Source organism: Lissotriton helveticus, chromosome 1_1 (genome assembly GCF_964261635.1).
Source record: "Lissotriton helveticus chromosome 1_1, aLisHel1.1, whole genome shotgun sequence".
Classification (NCBI taxonomy): domain Eukaryota; kingdom Metazoa; phylum Chordata; class Amphibia; order Caudata; family Salamandridae; genus Lissotriton; species Lissotriton helveticus.
Genome location: NC_136057.1, coordinates 428,371,546 through 428,389,752, shown reverse-complemented (window position 1 = coordinate 428,389,752; position 18,207 = coordinate 428,371,546). Strand labels below are relative to the sequence as shown.

At 45.7% G+C, this 18,207-nt stretch overlaps 2 protein-coding genes across 2 annotated transcripts in view; both read right to left on the bottom strand.

Annotated features, from left to right (window-relative positions):
- BICD1 (BICD cargo adaptor 1) overlaps window positions 1-18,207 on the bottom strand; it is an 801,460-nt gene that overhangs the window by 64,089 nt on the left and 719,164 nt on the right. The window lies entirely within an intron of this gene.
- On the bottom strand, window positions 7,889-17,665 carry LOC144829737 (uncharacterized). Its single transcript, XM_078688896.1, has 4 exons — window positions 17,260-17,665; window positions 15,957-16,900; window positions 8,532-8,726; window positions 7,889-7,900 (listed from the first exon to the last, which is right to left on the bottom strand). Exons 1-4 carry the CDS (start codon window positions 17,342-17,344, stop codon window positions 7,889-7,891), a joined length of 1,236 nt encoding a protein of 411 aa, XP_078545022.1. The 5' UTR covers window positions 17,345-17,665.

The window sequence follows — 18,207 nt, the reverse complement described above, 5'->3', positions numbered from 1 at the left end:
ATTGTGAGTAACCAAGTCAAAGCCGATTTCTAGCGGTCTACAGAGGGCGTTTCCAGCCGAGCGGTTAGGATGTCAGATTCGGACAGCCTTTCGGAATCGGTTGTTCTTAAACAAAACGGCTGTTGGTATCTGACTTTGGGGGCCCGTAGCAGGCCCCCCTTTCACCCAGGGTCCCCGAATCTGGGCTGTGGGGGTACCCATGTGTCCCCCCTACCCATGCATGCACAGTATGGCAGGCACCATGATGTGCCCGCCAAAGGGTGCAAGGTTTTCCTCAACCACACCTTTAGTCAATGGGAGGCTGTGTTCTCGTTAGGAACACAGGGTCCTATTGAAGTCAATGGGAGTTTGACTGACTCGTATCTGGAAGCATCTGGATTCATCAAATCGCTCGTTCAGACTCCCAGGATCCGAGTCGTTCAGAAAGCATTCTAGAACCAAATCGTTCAGAATGCTTTCCGGACGAGATCATAATTGGCCCCTTAGTCTGCTATCAAGCGTGGTCTTATACTTCATGCACAAGCACTATTTGGTGAAGTCAAAGTGAAAGGAAATGCTTCCTGCATAGTGTGAGTCCCCTGCTCTTTCTTTCTGATCCACTGGAATGAGGGCTCATGCTGTGGACTCGGGCTTGTTAAACAGGCATCAGCTACATGTGCTTTGCTAAAACAGAGCCCCCTTGTTCTCCCATTGCAGCTCTTGCTCCTGTCTGACTGCCATGGGTGGTTATTAGGATTTCAGGCTAGCACTGCACAATAATGAAATATTAACAACCAGTAATTGTAAGAAGGAATCAGTAAAATAACAGGCAACTCTGTCTGTTGCATCTGCTGCAGCTATGGAAATGTGGCAGAGCCGAATATATTTCTACACAATTCAAACTGAATATCATGCACCTTAGAAAGTCTAACAGTCCTGCTGTAGGACCCATGTCTCATAAGGAAAAATATAAATTATATTGGGATTTTTGAAATGGCGACAGAAATAGGTATACACATCATATTGTTCACAAAGTCCTCCCACTTTTCTTATCAAGCTAGGTGGGTATCCTGCTCAGAATAATTGTTCAGGTCAACCCCACTTGGCTAACTCTTGCTCCAAAAATAGATCAAAATCTTGACTGAGGCACCAACCACTAATGTCAGTCATACCTTTGATACCCTTTAGGTGCTCATTTCTGATCTTTGGACAAATGTGGCTTCTTTTCCATTTTCCAATTTCATTAAAGGAAAACTTTTTACATTTCTTTTCAATTGGATGTTTACCTTTTTAATACATAAAATGTCAGCACCTGGATATTCTTCAGTCTTATTTTAGTTTTATTATAATTTTCCTCTTCTTACTTAAATGTAGAATGCACTTTTAGGTTCTTTATATTCGATTTCGTTTTGATGTTTGGTTCGTGTGTTAAAAACAATCCTCATATAACTGTCAACTTTCCTGCACACGTCAAACTACCTGAAAAGTATTTATCTTTGTTTGATCATCTTTTGGTGTGGTGAGATATCAGCCGCAGCTCATATCAAAACTATGGCTTCTGCTCTGTCATGCACCCTCAGCTGTAGAATTGTGTGTCTGTCCAATTAAATCTATCTCAAACCTTCTCACAGTTCAGAATAAATCTCACATCATTCATGTGTTAACGCACTAGGCTGTTGGAAACTCCCTGCTGCCCTCTGCTTGAACAAATGGAGTGCTTATGGATGATTTCATTTACGTTTTACTCCACAGGACAACTCAAGCTATCAACCAATCATAATGCATTATTTCGTAGGATTTAGTGAATTTATTGAATTGTTGGTATACTAATTCATGTTTGCATTTGGCATTCAGTTACTATTTTTTAGATGGCCTCCACAGGCATTAAACATGACATAAATACTCCTGCTCCAGCAGCTGAAAAAAACTAATGGTGTTCTAAGATAATTTTTCATTCTGTCAAAATGTCTCTCAAGCATTCATTAGAAAAGAAGTTATAATGAAAGAGACATTTAGCCCACACAATTTAGACAACACTCAATTACCACTGTCTGTTTTTGTTCTCAAAAGGTTACAATCTTGCCAAAATATTGAAATGGCCAGCAGTTGTGTGACTCATGATGCCATTGTTCCATTTAGAGCAGGGAAATTGGGCGCACTTCCACATTGCTATACAAGAAAACAACAGAGTGCTCGGAAGCAAAGGGATGTGACAGGAACCATACAGGGCAAAGCATGAAAAAAGCACCTGGTGTGGCAAAGCAAGAATAACAACCCTCACATACAGAAGCATGACACAGGGCAAGCACCAGTAGGGCAATAAATTACATTCATCTCTGGCTGAAGGGTAAAAAGTCTACAGGATAAGAAAGTAGTAGTCCTCATCATATGCAATCCTTTTAAGGAATATGGGGCCTCATCTACTAATGTTCCTAATAAGAAATTGAAAATTGCGAATAATAACAATTCGTAATTTGCAATTTGGAACATATTCGGCAGAAGTGGCCGCAAATTGCACAGTGACTTCTACAGAGCGCATTGGCATTTTGAGAATTGCTGCCCACTGCAATTGGCTGTAAAGTCAAAGGAATGGTGGCCAGCTAGGGTCAGCAGACCACCATGTCTCTGATCAGCCGCGGCCCGTGGAGGGAGTTGTAGTGGGGCATAAAGGTGGGGCGGAGGAGGGGCAGGATGGGGGGGTGCTAAAAACCAGAATATGGATAATTGGAGGTAAGTAAACAATTTAATTAATAAAACGAATTTCATAGCGTGTGCTGCATCGCATTTTGCGTAGTTCCGTCGAGCGGTGCCAGATACGAGAGAGTCCGGGAGACAAAAACATTCAGACCCGGGAGCCAGGAACAGCTTCCTCTCGGGCTCCAGAGGTTCGGGCTCCAAAGGTTTGGGATTCACAGCAGCTTAGCCCCGCAGAAACAAATTCAAAAAGTAAGCCGGTCAGGGAGCAAACATCACACAGCTCACGCAGCCGCCATCTTGCCCCGCACTCACCAAAATATATACCAAATTTCAGTCACAAAACATTAATATGTAACTTAAGAAATTTGGTATTTGGAACAGAAGCTCTTTATATGTCTCTTATTTATTTATTTGGAGTTTTATATAGCGCTTACAAGACCCGGGGGTATCAGAGCGCTTTACAGCATACATGAAAGTGAAAACATAAGCAATAAAGTACAGTGAGAATCACGAGGATATTGGGTACCAAGAGTAACAAAGTCATTGTCCGGAAGCATAGAGGTGGCGGTTGAGGAGTAATTTTGGTTCGACTATTTTGCGATGCAGGGTGCGCTACGAAGTTCATTTTATTAAATTGTTTACTTACCTCCAATTATCCATATTCCGGTTTTTAGCACCCCCCCAACCTGCCCCTCCCCCACCCCGCCTTTCTGCCCCACCGCAACTCCCTCCATGGGCCGCTGCTGTCTCTGATTGCTTTTAAGTAAAGCATTCTTATTTTATTACATGCAGCTCCTTTTCCGGAAAGGGCACAGGGACACTGTCTGCTCCTAAAAAACATTTTTGTCCATATTGATAAATAGAAGTAGTCCCTTGGGGATCCCTTCCTGTTTGGAAATACCTTACCACCTCCTTTGACGAGCTTGTAAAATATATACCAAATTTCTGTCACAAAACATTAATATGTAACTTAATAAATTGGTATTTGGAACAGATGCTCTTTACATGTCTCTTCCAAATACTGGTTCGGCTATTTACGATTCGGTGACATGTTACTGAACCACAGTTTGGGTTTTTATATATTTAAAAATACCTATTTCGCAGTCACAAAGGCTCTAAATTGACCTCTGTGACCATAAAATTGCTTTGTAGATGAGGCCCTATATCTCCCTCACCAATTTTCGCAATGTTTAAACCCATCTCAGTGCAATCATATTTAACTATTTTTGAGCTTTGATTTTTCAAGTACACTTCATATTTAACCTTTAATTTCCTATTCAATCTGCAGAAACTGTACTGATGTCACATTTTGAGACAACGAATATATAAATACTTTCCCTACTGTGAGGAGGATAGATGAACAGAGTGAAATAGTTTGACTGAGACTGCTCCCTGTTCTTCAATCTTTTTTATTTTTTTTACCTCAAACCATGTTTCACAAGGAAACTAAATGAAGCTGAGTTCCGGGCATTGCTGTACTAAGGAACATGAAGACAGAAGAACAGAAACAGGCACTAAAAGAGACATGCACAAAGAGCCCTGGGTAGTACATCAGCCAGAAAAACAGACAGGCAGCCAGAGCGAGCGTATCAACCTGTCAGATGAACAAGCAACATGTCTGTGAGTGAGCCAGTTGTATTGTAAGGAGACAAACACCCCAACCAGACAGTCAGTCAGACAACCAGACAGCCCACCAACCACCCAGAGAGAAAGATTGTTGATGGGCAATGAAATAACAGGTCACATGCGCAAAGGCAAGCAGTCTGTTAAACAGAGCGGGAGTGAGATTAACCTGCAGACATAGATGAAGGCATGTATGAAAGGATGTGTTGATGAGTAGATAGCTTTGAACAATGAAAAAGGTTTTCTTTAATGTAGTGTTTTGGTGAAGTTGTCCAACTGGATTTGCATTGCATTTGCATTAACATTAACCCTTTTTACTAGGAATGTGTTGTTGTCTAATCACTTTTAACTCTCCAATAGTGTGGATTCATCACAAGAGTTTACCCATATATTCACAGTAAATCAGGGTATTATTTTATTAACTGGCATCTAAATTCAGCATCTGGTGACGAGTTCTTGAGTATATTATTGAGGTCTTTCTATCTTTGCTGGTAATTATTTTATTTTTTTTGTAAATAGTTTATTTCCAAGAAATTATTTTGCAGAAATAAAAAGCACTAAATGTTATGAAATTTCTAAATCAATTTCTTTCAACTTCAACTCACCATACAATAAATAATACAATGATTCATTGTGCCATAAATCTAGGATAATTCACACATACAATTTTCTTCAGAACCAAATCAACATAAAATCAAACAATGTAATTGTTCAATGTGCCGTATATCTAGGAAAATTCACACACATAGAGTGCTCAGGGCATTTTGGTATACAGTCAACGTAACAAAGTTTCTTTCCTGGAATTAGCGCAGTATTTCTTGCCACGGCAATTACAATATCAAAATATTTAATAGAAAATAAAGTGATTAGTGCATTCCTGAAGACAGGGGGAAGAGTTTTTCCCTCTATTCCAGAAAAAGCAAATAGTCTAAGAGAACATGGACTGTACTGTATTTAACTTCAAAGTCAAATATTCAATACTCATTATTCATTTCAAATATATCTCTATGATTAGGTATTCGACAAACCAGATCATTCCCAATACGAATTTGTAGTATTATTAGGAACTTGAAAGAGATCCAAGAAAATCCCTTAATCTCCTAAATTTTCTACAGAATGCATCACAGTTGTCCTTATAGACAAATAGTGTCTGTTTTTGAATGACTACTGCACATGACCCATTCACTAAAAGTATTTTGAATACAACAAAAATGTATTTCGGATTCAAAGGTCCTTGAAACCACATGCATAGTACAAAAACACATCCTCATATCAAAAATAAGCATAAAAAGCAATGAAAAATATTAAAATAGCATTATACAATACGTAATATATATTTCAATGTAACAGTTCATTACTAATCTTAAAATTAATTACCATTTGATTAGTATGCAGTAAGTCATAAATGCAAGTCTTTAGCAGCAACCTAATAATAACACCAACAAATAGAGCGTGCCTTTACCATTTAAAAAAAATTAGGATATTAGGATATAACAGCACTTCAGTATAGAGTTTTATAAATGTCCAATATGATAATACTATGACATGGGTCAGCCTTAGCGCAAGGACCATACTGCGGATGATCCATGCAGAGGATAAGAACTTAGCGACACTGAAGGAGATCTTCTCATCAGTGTCCATTATCATTATTCTCAATTTTATTTATTTATTTATTATTTATTATTGTTATTTATTAAGCGCGAACGAATACCCATGGACGTCTCGGCGCTAACGATTGATAACAGGTCTCAAGGAGAAGCTGCTGAAAATTATTGGTTAAAAAGCCATGTCTTCAATTGTTTACGAAAGAGCCGGAGAGTTGGGGTTGTCCTAATTGGTTGAGGTAGTGTGTTCCATAGCTTAGGGGCGGATACCAAAAAGCGTCGATCACCCCATGAGACTGTTTTTGTGCGGGGGACCACTAATTGATTCAGAGTGGTGGATCGAAGTAGTCTAAGGGGGTATAGGGAATCAATTTATTCTTAAGAAACTGGGGTCCCTCGTTGTGGAGTGCTTTGTAGACTATACATAGAGTCCTAAACTTAATCCGATTGCGGATCGTCAGCAAGTGATAGTTCCTTATTATGTGTGAAACTGATTTAAATTTAGGAGTTCTCGAAAGCACTCTGGCTGCCGCATTCTGTATAGTTTGCATTTTATTAGTGACACGGAGCTGAGCATTGGAAAAAAGACTGTTACAGTAATCCAAGGAGGATAAGACTAAGGAGCTTACAAGAGTTTTTCCAGCTGTGTCAGGTAGAAAAGGGTGGATTTTACTAACCAGTTTTAATTTGTGGCAAGCTGTGGTTGCCGTTTTATTGGCATGGGCCATAAAATTAAGGCCCTCATCGAAGACCACTCCCAAATTTCTTACCCTGGGAACTGGTTTGGGGAGCGCGCCGAAGGATGGAGGCCACCAAACTGATGACCATGCTGGCGAGAGTGGTCCAAAAATGACCACCTCCGTTTTGTCGGTGTTAAGTTTTAAACAATTGGAAGCCATCCACTCTCCAATTGCTAACATACCTCCTTGAAAACGTTCTGCCACCCTATCTCCATCACTATTTATGGCTAAAACCAGTTGCGTATCATCTGCGTAGGAGGTTAGGCTCATCCCATGGGCCAAGATGAGTTTGGCCAGGTCCGACACGTAGATATTAAACAGTGGACTTAGGGATGAGCCTTGAGGAACCCCGCACGGCAGAGATAGCTGGGAGATTGGAAGGAGCCCAGTGTAACCGCCTGCGTACGCCCTGCCAAGAAAGATGCCAACAGGTCTTTGGCCAACCCTTGGATACCCATTTTTCCGACACAGTCGATCAGGATCTTATGATCGACCGTGTCGAAGGCAGCGGATAAGTCAAGCATCACCAGGACCGCTGTCCCTCCTTGATCCCGGATGACTCTAATGTCATCGGATGCTTTTATTAGCGCTGTTTCGGTACCATGGAATCTGCGAAATCCAAATTGGGTGCTGTCCTGCTGATGATGTTTCTCGATAAAGTCAGAAAGCTGTTGATTCATGGCTTTTTCAGCTACTTTTGCTAAAAATGGGAGGCTCGCTATAGGGCGATAGTTTTTTAGGTCTTCCTTGTCCAAAGGTGGGTTTTTTAAAAGGGGTTTTAATAGAGTCTTTTTCAATATTTCAGGGTAAATGCCAGATCTAAACATGGTATTACAGACCTGTGTTATAAGGGTGGCAATCGAATCCATCACTGGGGGCAATACTTTAAAAGGGCAGGGGTCCAGGGCTGACCTGGATTTGATGGAACTAGTGATTTCCAAAATGTGGTCGTCGGTGAGGTCAGTGAACTGCGTGAGAAACGAATGTGGAGGAGGATTACAACTGGGGTTTAGGTTGGCATCATTTCCGGAGGAGAAGGCTTGGTATATTTCATTTACTTTCGTAAAGAAAAAGTTTGCCAACGCATCACAGAGTAATTGGGAGGGTGGTGGTACTAACTCCGGAACCTTTCCAGCCAACTGATTGGTGATCTTGTAAAGTTGTTTACTGGAATTTTTCGCCTTAACGATTTGTTTTGTGAATGCATGTTCCATTCTCTTACTGCGTTGCAAAATGCACATAGGTTTAATCCACTTCCTGCGAAGAAACATAGGTTTGACAGAAGAAGATGAAATGATGTAAGTTTCCTCCTCTAAACTGCAGGTGGGCAATAAAGTGCTGGGGCAATAGTTTGATCCCCAGCGTATGCTGAAACTGTTAATGGGTAGCTTTCGATATCTAAAACGCATAAACAGCTGCTTGCATATAGGGCAAGTGATCTCCTCTAAAAAAAAAGGCTACAAAATGGGACTGCTTTGATATCTAGAAAGCTGTCTGTGCCGCTGCCATGGTTGCATTTTCTTAATTCCTGATCTCATAAAATGAGTTTTAGTTTATCTTTAAGAGTGGATCTTGAAATAGAGGCAGCATCATTAGGGGAATTCCATAAAATAGCTAGATCAAGCTTAACAATTATTTCCTCAATAAACCTTAGCCAAGGACTTTTCCGAAAAATATTTGGGTGCATTAGTTCTGCGAGAATAAACCTCTAAGGAGCCAGCTCTTCCCTAGACCTTATTCTGAGCCAATATAGCAGAGGACGTGTTTTGCAAACTAGAGCTATTGGAAAACCGCCAACGTTTATATACTTTGGTGGGTGTGGAGTACATTGAAGTAAATTCAGCAATGCCTCAATAAATGTATTTTCTGCTAATGTCCGATTCTTTACCTTATCATGACCCCAAAGCTCCACACCATAGAGAGCATACCCCGTGGCCTTAGCAGTGTTTATTTTCACTGTAGGGGAAAGTGATCTTATCTTGGTCTTTTTTTCCATTGTAAGGATTGCCATAGATTCTTGCTGGAGCTTAACTGTGCTCTCCTCTAGCTGCATATGCCTAGCTAGCTTATTGGTAAGTCTAACCTGCAAGTAATCAAAGTTATTCACTTGATCGAACAGATAGTTTTGAGCCCGAATACTGCACCTCCTGGAGGGGTAGGGAGTGAAGGAAATGCATTTTGTCTTTTGAATATTCAATTCTAAAGCGCTTTCAGCACATAAACATAAAACACGATCTACCAGCACTTACAAGCATGAGAGGTTTTTAGAAATTAGCAAAGTGTCGTCCACGAAAAAATAATGCCAGGACTTTGTTTTCCTCAATTGTTGGTGTGTCATTGCCAGGAACATCTAGATAACCAACTAAGTCATTTATACATAGAGAGAAGAGAGTGGGGGTTAGTATGCATCCGTTCTGAATTCAGATGCTGTTTGTCACTTTGTCATTTCTGCCACACCTATCCCAAGCACAGTTTAGTTCATGTAGTCTTATGATGATAGATAGGATCCCATCAAGTACTCCCATATGCCCTAGAGCAGTCCATAACTTGTGTCTGGGGATAGAATCAAAGGCCGATTTCAGGTCCACAAAGACCACATATAAGTGACCGTTCTCTACGAAGAACGATTTCCAATAACTCGTGGATAAGTGGAAAATCTGATCCATAGTACTCATCTTCTGGTGAAATCCAGCTTGAAAATCAGAAAGTAAATTGTTCTCTTGGATCCACTCGGCCAGTTTGTCCAACATTTGGTATCAAAAAAGTTCTTGCATCCCATCAAGCAGACTAATGGGCCTCTAGTTGCGGGGATCATCACGGTTGCCTCTTTTTGTAAATAGGTACAATTTCTGCGCGGTGTCAAGACTTCGGTATAGGCCCACACTTTAGAATTTAATTGGTGAGTAGATTTAAATAGGGACTCCAAACTAAAGATTCAGCAGAAAAAAATCACATGGAATATTGTCAGGGCCTGCAACTTTGCTGGTGGACAATAGCTATCAAGGCCTCAAGGCCTTTGTTACTTCAAGGGAGTGTGACAATACATTGCCCTTAGATAAATCAGGGTGGGAAACATCACTAAGCATTGTATCTGCATCAGAAAAGAGCCCCTCAAAGTGAACAACCCACGTTTGCGGATGACAAAAGTAATCCATATTGTAGATTTGCTTCTGTGGCCGACTATATTCCAGAAATATTTGGTGTCTCCTGAACTCACTGCCTTAACCAAACCTTCCCACGCATCTGTCTCCCATGAAGATTTAGCGTGCCTGAGCTGCTTCTTATATTCCCTCCTGGCTAGTGCAATTTGGTTCCTTTTATTCTCTTTGATTGTCTTCATTAGTACTGCCTTGGCAGATCTACAGCGCTTGTTAAACCTCAGATGTTTAGTTCTAGCTTTTGATGGCCTACTGCAGTTTTTGTTTTTAAAAGTGCCTAGTTGGGAAAACAGATTGTCATGATATTTAATGCATCGCTCTATACAATTCACTTCAGTTTCCAGGCTTACCATCGACCCAATAGAGCCAGCTACTTTCCCAGATAGCTGGGCCATAATATTGGGATGACTGGAAACAGAAGACCATTTTAAAAATTGCTTGTTGTTGGCCAGAGTAATATCCCCCTTGTGCCTAGAGTAGAAGAACTCACCATTACTGGATGAGAACACCTTCATTATTAGTTGGAGAGCATTATGGTAACTATCACTTCAGGGAATGACTATCATACTGTCATGCCTGCCGATTCGGTAATGCCGTGGTTGGCAAAGACTTGGTTGGCGAGTGCCGCTAGGTGCTGATGAGCGCATGCGCAAGGACTAGCGCATGCGTGGTTATACTATATAGTCCTTTCTTTCTTCTGGTATGACGCTTTGCATTCCATTCGGGTTATGCGCATAGCTTCCGGGTTACGGTGTTGGCGTCCGGACATCGTCGGGAATCTTCTCTGCGGTTCCTCATCGTCCTCTCGAGATTGAGCACTCGTTTTACTGAGCTAAGTACGGGTGTTATTTTGTGTTGTTGTATTCTGGCAATAGGTGCCAACCAGAGCCGGCTTGGCGCTGGGGTTTTGATTTGTATCATTGTTGAACCTCAGAACGGAGGTGCATTTGAGTTATTCAGGCAGGAGTAATTTAAGGAGTTTTCAGGATCCTCTCAGAATTGCTATCGAGTGCCTAGAAGAATTCTGAGCTTTTGTTACTGACACAAGACAGGTACGACCATTTCCTTAAAGGGTTACTGGTTACACAAGTCTTACTACAGAGAGACTAATTATCTCTTATATGTTATAGAGAATCACTAAAGGAAGACCAGCTGACTTCTTGTGGAGAATCAGGGAGACATTCTTCTTACGGCACGCCATATTTTTGGGTACTTATATACATATCACCCCTTATATACAAATAAGTCCAAGGCACGCATTTAGAGTTAATCTATATCTCTTACATATAGGAGTGCTTTTTCTTTACACCTCACTACCTACTTTCCTGTGAAGTTAACAGAAGTAAGGTCAAGTCCAGGTAGACGATCCGCACACATTGACCAGGTACCGAGTATTCTTGTTCCTCACATACACATATACAGGTATACTACATATTTCTATTAATCAATATCATTATATTTAAGGAGAAGAACCTGAAGACCCTAGTGAGTGCTGACCAGTTCTCTTCGTCTCCTGGATTACCGATTCCTGTGTCTCCCCTACCTTTCCTTGTTTTGTTTCCCTGCTTTCCCTACATTGGCATCATCTCTTTTCACCAGTATATATATCCATGGTGTAGAGTGAACCGGTGTGGGGGAGTTGTGGACAGAGCTTCAACTCCGTGGTGTTTCCGAGGCAACCAACTACAGGGCACGACACATACCCACCATATGGGTCCATATGTCTAGGGAAAGAAGGATATAGTCATTTCCACTAGATTGATGACTCCGCTTGAACGTATGCCCGCCACCCAGGTCCAGAGGGGTTTTACCATTGCAGGCTCAAAGGCCTAGAGAAAGAGTAAGCCCTTAAAGTTGGGTTGCTAGGACAAAACGCCTTCTTAATGGAGCTGGTCTAGATGCGGAATGCCCAAGGCCTTATCTTCTTCCTCAGAAATACCAACCTCAGAGTTGTCATAAGGTTCCTACATAACTTTAAAGTCCCCAGCAATTACAACAGAGCCCCCTGGCAGGATACCATTAACAAAATCCTCCAAACTAGAAAGAATACATGATTTTTCATTGTAACCATCTGGTCTATTACACACATTGAAAGTATATAAGGGTTCCCCATCAGGAGCTAAGAACTGCAGACCAAGGATATCAAGTGAGTTCAATGGAAGCCTTTCCAAATTACAATTAAGCAAGGTTTTAACCTAAATTGTAAGGGCACCTGAGGGGCACCCCTTTCCAATGGAAGAAGCCTCACAATAAAAATGTGTAACCCCAAACTATGGGGCTCATTAGGATGGCGGACGGAAGAGCCACCGCGGCCCTGTAGTAGGCGGAAAAAGCCTTTTCCGTGTCCGCCTGCCGCGGATACTCCGTCCGCCATATCAGGATAGGAAAACGTGTCAAATTCCCGTCCGCGACGGGAAAGCACGCTCCGCCGCCGAACTACACACGAGAGCGTGGCGGACGGAACACATCCGGAGGCCACGCCGTACGGACTGACGTCGAAGACCGTCCTCCAAATCAAGATGGCGGAAAATACACATAAAACCGCAGCGGAAAAACAACCTGTCTGAACACGGCGGAATCCCCACTGCGAAGACAGGTGACATAGCAGAGATACCCACCGCAAGCTGACCAACACCATGGACCCAGCGCTACACGCTTTCCCGATGCTCTTCGCGATCCACCACGTCCTAGTCATGGCCCACCACGGACGACGACGCAGGTAAGGCACAAACCATTGGCTGTCTGCAGGGGAATACCAGTAAGGGACGTGACGTAGGGAGGGGGAGTGTCATGTTACCGAAACCACTGATGAGAAGCATATACAAATACACATTTGTAGTACGCAAGCAGGAATGACAACGACAGACCACGAGACCTGATAGACAACCTTTATTGTACAAAATAGGGGTAAAATCACAGTGTATGCGTGAGCATGGGCAAAGTGGGCACCACAGCAGCTACATCATTGGCAGTCAACGAGAGGGCAGAATGCAGTATCAGAGCATCAACAGGGCATTGTGCAGTACAGAGCAGCTACATCAGAGGCAGTCAACGAGAGGGCAGAATACAGTATCAGAGCATCAACAGGGCATTGTGCAGTACAGAGCAGGTACATCATTGGCAGTCAACGAGAGGGCAGAATGCAGTATCAGAGCATCAACAGGGCATTGTGCAGTACAGAACAGGTACATCAGAGGCAGTAAACGAGAGGGCAGAATGCAGTATCAGAGCATCAACAGGGCATTGTGCAGTACAGAGCAGCTACATCAGAGGCAGTCAACGAGAGGGCAGAATGCAGTATCAGAGCATCAACAGGGCATTGTGCAGTACAGAGCAGGTACATCATTGGCAGTCAACGAGAGGGCAGAATGCAGTATCAGAGCATCAACAGGGCATTGTGCAGTACAGAGCAGGTACATCATTGGCAGCACATGAGAGGGCAGAATGCAGTATCAGAGCATCAACAGGGCATTGTGCAGTACAGAGCAGGTACATCATTGGCAGCACATGAGAGGGCAGAATGCAGTATCAGAGCATCAACAGGGCATTGTGCTGTACAGAGCAGGTACATCATTGGCAGCACATGAGAGGGGCTAAGTGCATCAACAGTCCATTGCACAGAACAGGTCCAGAGGCAGCACATGAGAGGGGCTAAGTGCATCAACAGTCCATTGCACAGAACAGGTCCATCACAGGCAGCACATGAGAGGGGCAAAGTGCATCAACAGTCCATTGCACAGAACAGGTCCATCACAGGCAGCACATGAGAGGGGCAAAGTGCATCAACAGTCCATTGCACAGAACAGGTCCATCACAGGCAGCACATGAGAGGGGCTAAGTGCATCAACAGTCCATTGCACAGAACAGGTCCATCACAGGCAGCACATGAGAGGGGCTAAGTGCATCAACAGTCCATTGCACAGAACAGGTCCATCACAGGCAGCACATGAGAGGGGCTAAGTGCATCAACAGTCCATTGCACAGAACAGGTCCATCACAGGCAGCACATGAGAGGGGCTAAGTGCATCAACAGTCCATTGCACAGAACAGGTCCATCAGAGGCAGTAAACGAGAGGGCAGAATGCAGTATCAGAGCATCAACAGGGCAATGTGCAGTACAGAACAGGTACATCAGAGGCAGTAAACGAGAGGGCAGAATGCAGTATCAGAGCATCAACAGGGCAATGTGCAGTACAGAACAGGTACATCAGAGGCAGTAAACGAGAGGGCAGAATGCAGTATCAGAGCATCAACAGGGCAATGTGCAGTACAGAACAGGTACATCAGAGGCAGTAAACGAGAGGGCAGAATGCAGTATCAGAGCATCAACAGGGCAATGTGCAGTACAGAACAGGTACATCAGAGGCAGCACAACTACGTGTCCCTACCAAACCGTCACAGGGACCACAAGAGTGCCACGCAGTTCTCAATGGACACACCATGTGAACTAACATTTGAGTGAAGTGTACAGCACCTCACATCACAGAATCAGGGGGACTGCGTGAACTACCTGCCTCGGACACACTGGCAGCACCAGCAACAGGAGTGTGAGACACAGACACAGCCCGAGTGACACACACATGGGCCACGGACCCAGACACACTGGCAGCACCAGCAACAGGAGTGTGAGATACAGCCACAGCCCGAGTGACACACACATGGGCCACGGACCCAGACACACTGGCAGCACCAGCAACAGGAGTGTGAGACACAGCCACAGCCCGAGTGACACACACATGGGCCACGGACCCAGACACACTGGCAGCACCAGCAACAGGAGTGTGAGACACAGCCACAGATGTAGTCACTGACACGTGAGCCACTGACCCAGACAGACTGCCAGCACCAGAAACAGGAGTGTGCAACACAGCCACAGATCTCCTAACTGACACGTGAGCCATAGACCCACATACCCTGCCAGGATCTGCAACAGGAGAGGGCACAACTGACACTGTGCCACCATCTGATACACGAGAGTCAACTGCACCAGCGCCACTGGGACAACTGAAATGATGAGCCACAGGGCTGTATGGGCCAGGAGGCAGGGTGGGCCTGGGAGCTGGGGATAGCTCACCTAGAGCCAAATCGGGGTTGGCAGGTGTCAATGGTGTGTGTCTGCGTTTCTTAGGGTGGTGTGAGTGCACCCTGGACAGGACAGGACTGCCAAGTGGTGGGGACTCCAAAGAATCACCACCCAGCATAGGTGGCGCAACTGCTGCGGGGGATCTGGTTTCGGGGGACGTGCTGGAGCCTGCTTGTCGTTTGCTCTGTGCCTGCCGCCTGGACTCGGAATGATGTGTAATGGGGGATGCAACAACAGGGGACACCCTCCTCTGCTTCTGACTGGCCTGGATGGGAGTGGAGGTATGGGGGGACTCCGCCGCGGAGACATCAGTGTTACGTTTAGTAGAAAACATCAGCCTCAGTGCAGCCAGGGGTGAAGTATGCCTGTCCTTGATAGCGCCATTGTCCATGCCAGATGCCTTGTCCGTAGGATGTGCCTTATCCTTAGGTGGAGTGTTGTCTCTGGATGTAGCCTGTGCCCTGCTCGCCGCCCTGTTCCTGCCAGCAGACTTGTCGTCTGTGGTGCACCTGTCTCCAGCAGACACCTGCTGTCTGTGTGTGTCCCTGTCCTTGGGAGAGTCCCTTACCTCTGCTGTGGGCCTGCTCTTGGGAGTCTCCCTGCTCTTAGTAGGTGCCTTAGTCTTCTCACTGTCCTTGGGAGAGTCCCTTACCTCTGCTGTGGGCCTGCTCTTGGGAGTCTCCCTGCTCTTAGTAGGTGCCTTAGTCTTCTCACTGTCCTTGGGAGAGTCCCTTACCTCTGCTGTGGGCCTGCTCTTGGGAGTCTCCCTGCTCTTAGTAGGTGCCTTAGTCTTCTCACTGTCCTTGGGAGAGTCCCTTACCTCTGCTGTGGGCCTGCTCTTGGGAGTCTCCCTGCTCTTAGTAGGTGCCTTAGTCTTCTCACTGTCCTTGGGAGAGTCCCTTACCTCTGCTGTGGGCCTGCTCTTGGGAGTCTCCCTGCTCTTAGTAGGTGCCTTAGTCTTCTCACTGTCCTTGGGAGTGTCCCTTACCTCTGCTGTGGGCCTGCTCTTGGGAGTCTCCCTGCTCTTAGTAGGTGCCTTAGTCTTCTCACTGTCCTTGGGAGTGTCCCTTACCTCTGCTGTGGGCCTGCTCTTGGGAGTCTCCCTGCTCTTAGTAGGTGCCTTTGTCTTCTGACTGGCCTTGTCCAAGGAACAGTCCATGGACATGTGACTATCCCTTGCCTTGGGAGTACCTTTCGTGTTGAATGGCTGTGTAGCTCCGGAAGGCATGTCCCCCAACAACACTTGTGGATCCTGTGTGTGTACTCCAGTGCATCTGACGTCGTCTACGTGAACAGATTTAGCTGATCTAGGGGATGGGGTCTGTGCCCTGCGTGCCCTGACGTGCTGTCTGACGCTGCTTCTAGTGCAATAAGCTGTATTTGAGTCCTGCTCAGAATAATCACTACCCCCTGAGACATCCAGCGGTGTAGATGGTGAAACACAAGTAGCACCCTGTTCGTTCGACTGTACTATTGCAGACGACACACTGCTTGCCAATGACTGCACTGTCCTGTGTAGACCTGCAAGATCGCCATGCATCCCTTCCATGAATGCCACCACCTGCCCCAACTTCCTATCATGGTCCTGGAAAGCATTTGTCATATTGGTCTGCCCCACACACAGCTGTCTGAGCAGATCAACGGCCTCAGCACACAGTGCATTTTGGCTCACCGTGGCAGGGGCAGCGGTGCCTGCACCGAACGCCACTCTGCTCCCCCTACTCCTCCGGCCACGAACAGTACATGGTGCAGTTGGCGGAAGTGTGGGCCCTGTGTGCTGTCTTACGACAGAAGGTGGTGAGTGCCCACTCCCAGTCTGTGACAACAGTGCAGGCTCACCCAGAGTGTCCGACGAGGAGGACGATGGCGTCTCCACATGCGAGTCCTCAGGGACGGTCCTGTCCCCCTCTCCGGCGCTGGCCTCCTCCGTGTCAGTCTGCGTGTGTGCGAAGTCTGAGCCGGACTCATTTCCTCGGCTACTCTCCACCGTCTGTGGCTGAGTGTCCTCTGTCAAAGCTGAAATGCACAGAAAAGATGTGTGAGTCATGGGCACACTCACGTACAGAAGGAACAGGATAGCCAAATCACATAGCAGACAAAGGTTTAGGAGCCCTCATCCTGCACATGGCCCACCCCTACCAGTCATCCTCACATTTTCTGCCATGGGGCCATGGACCACTAGGGGATGTGCTTTTACACTCAACTACTAAGCAAGTGGCGTGTCAACATGGCGGACCTGGATGTCAAATGAGTACCGCCCAATGGGACCAAAAAGGCATCACAGGCATACATACGCAACACGGAACTCAATAGTGTGTCTGTGCACCAATACATGCATAGCACTCACAGGTTTCCTACACAGACAGTATGCTCACCGCTAGTTTGCTGTCGATCGGCACTCAGACGTTCGGCCAGTTCAGGATGCGTCACTGCAATGATACGTTGCATGAGAGGGGTCATGGAGCGTCGGGCCAGACGGGGCGTCCTTGGAATCAGGCCCAGTGTTACTTCCGCTACATTCTTGCTCAGCCTGGAAATGTCGTCCCAGCGTTTGTGGCAGTGTGTATGTCGTCTGTTGCACACCCCCAATGCCCGTACTTCCCTTGCTATGCTCCTCCACAGGTCCTTGCGAAGGTGCAGCTTGACCTACCATGATGGGAGACAAAAGGGTGTAAGTCAGTGGACAGGTGGCCTGTCACACACATAGGGGCAAGACGTTACTGTCAGCAGCCATGCACAATCAGGAACATATGTCTAGCCCACACTACACAGCTAAGATAGAAATAGGCCTGATCATTCGGCCCCCTCATGCACACCAACATGTCCCACACTGCACTTACCACCCGTCCCGGTGCGCCGTAGAGGCGTCCATAGTTGCGGAGTACACCGTCCACGAGGACATCAAGCTCCGCGGCGGTGAAGGGTCGAGACCGGATCTCTTTGCCTGACGACATGGCAAGATCACGGAGTATGGCACTAGAGCAGCAGTCGGTGGTCAGCTCAGCAGCAGCAGCAGGTCGAGGTGATGGTCACAGGCAGCAGTCGGTGGTCAGCTCAGCAGCAGCAGCAGGTCGAGGTGATGGTCACAGGCAGCAGTCGGTGGTCAGCTCAGCAGCAGCAGCAGGTCGAGGTGATGGTCACAGGCAGCAATGGTCCCCAGGGTAGAAAGTTTCATTTTGGCCAACACACATATATAGGGCCCTCAGCACGTGTCAGTGGCATACGTCGCCAGCAATTGGTCAGCCCTGGAAGCGTGATCGTGAAATGGCCCAATGACTGGCCCTGTTGTTGCGGTGCACAGCTTCCTCTACTTGCGATTGGCC

Excerpts from the sequence above, each read along its gene's own strand:
- LOC144829737 (XM_078688896.1), bottom strand. The coding sequence starts at position 17,344 with ATGACCCCTCTCATGCAACGTATCATTGCAGTGACGCATCCTGAACTG. Across the intron at positions 16,901-17,259 it reads CGATCGACAGCAAACTAGCG|CTTTGACAGAGGACACTCAG; the intron begins GTGAGCATACTG and ends TGTGCATTTCAG. Across the intron at positions 8,727-15,956 it reads AGAGCAGGCCCACAGCAGAG|GTTAGACTTACCAATAAGCT; the intron begins GTAAGGGACACT and ends GATTACTTGCAG.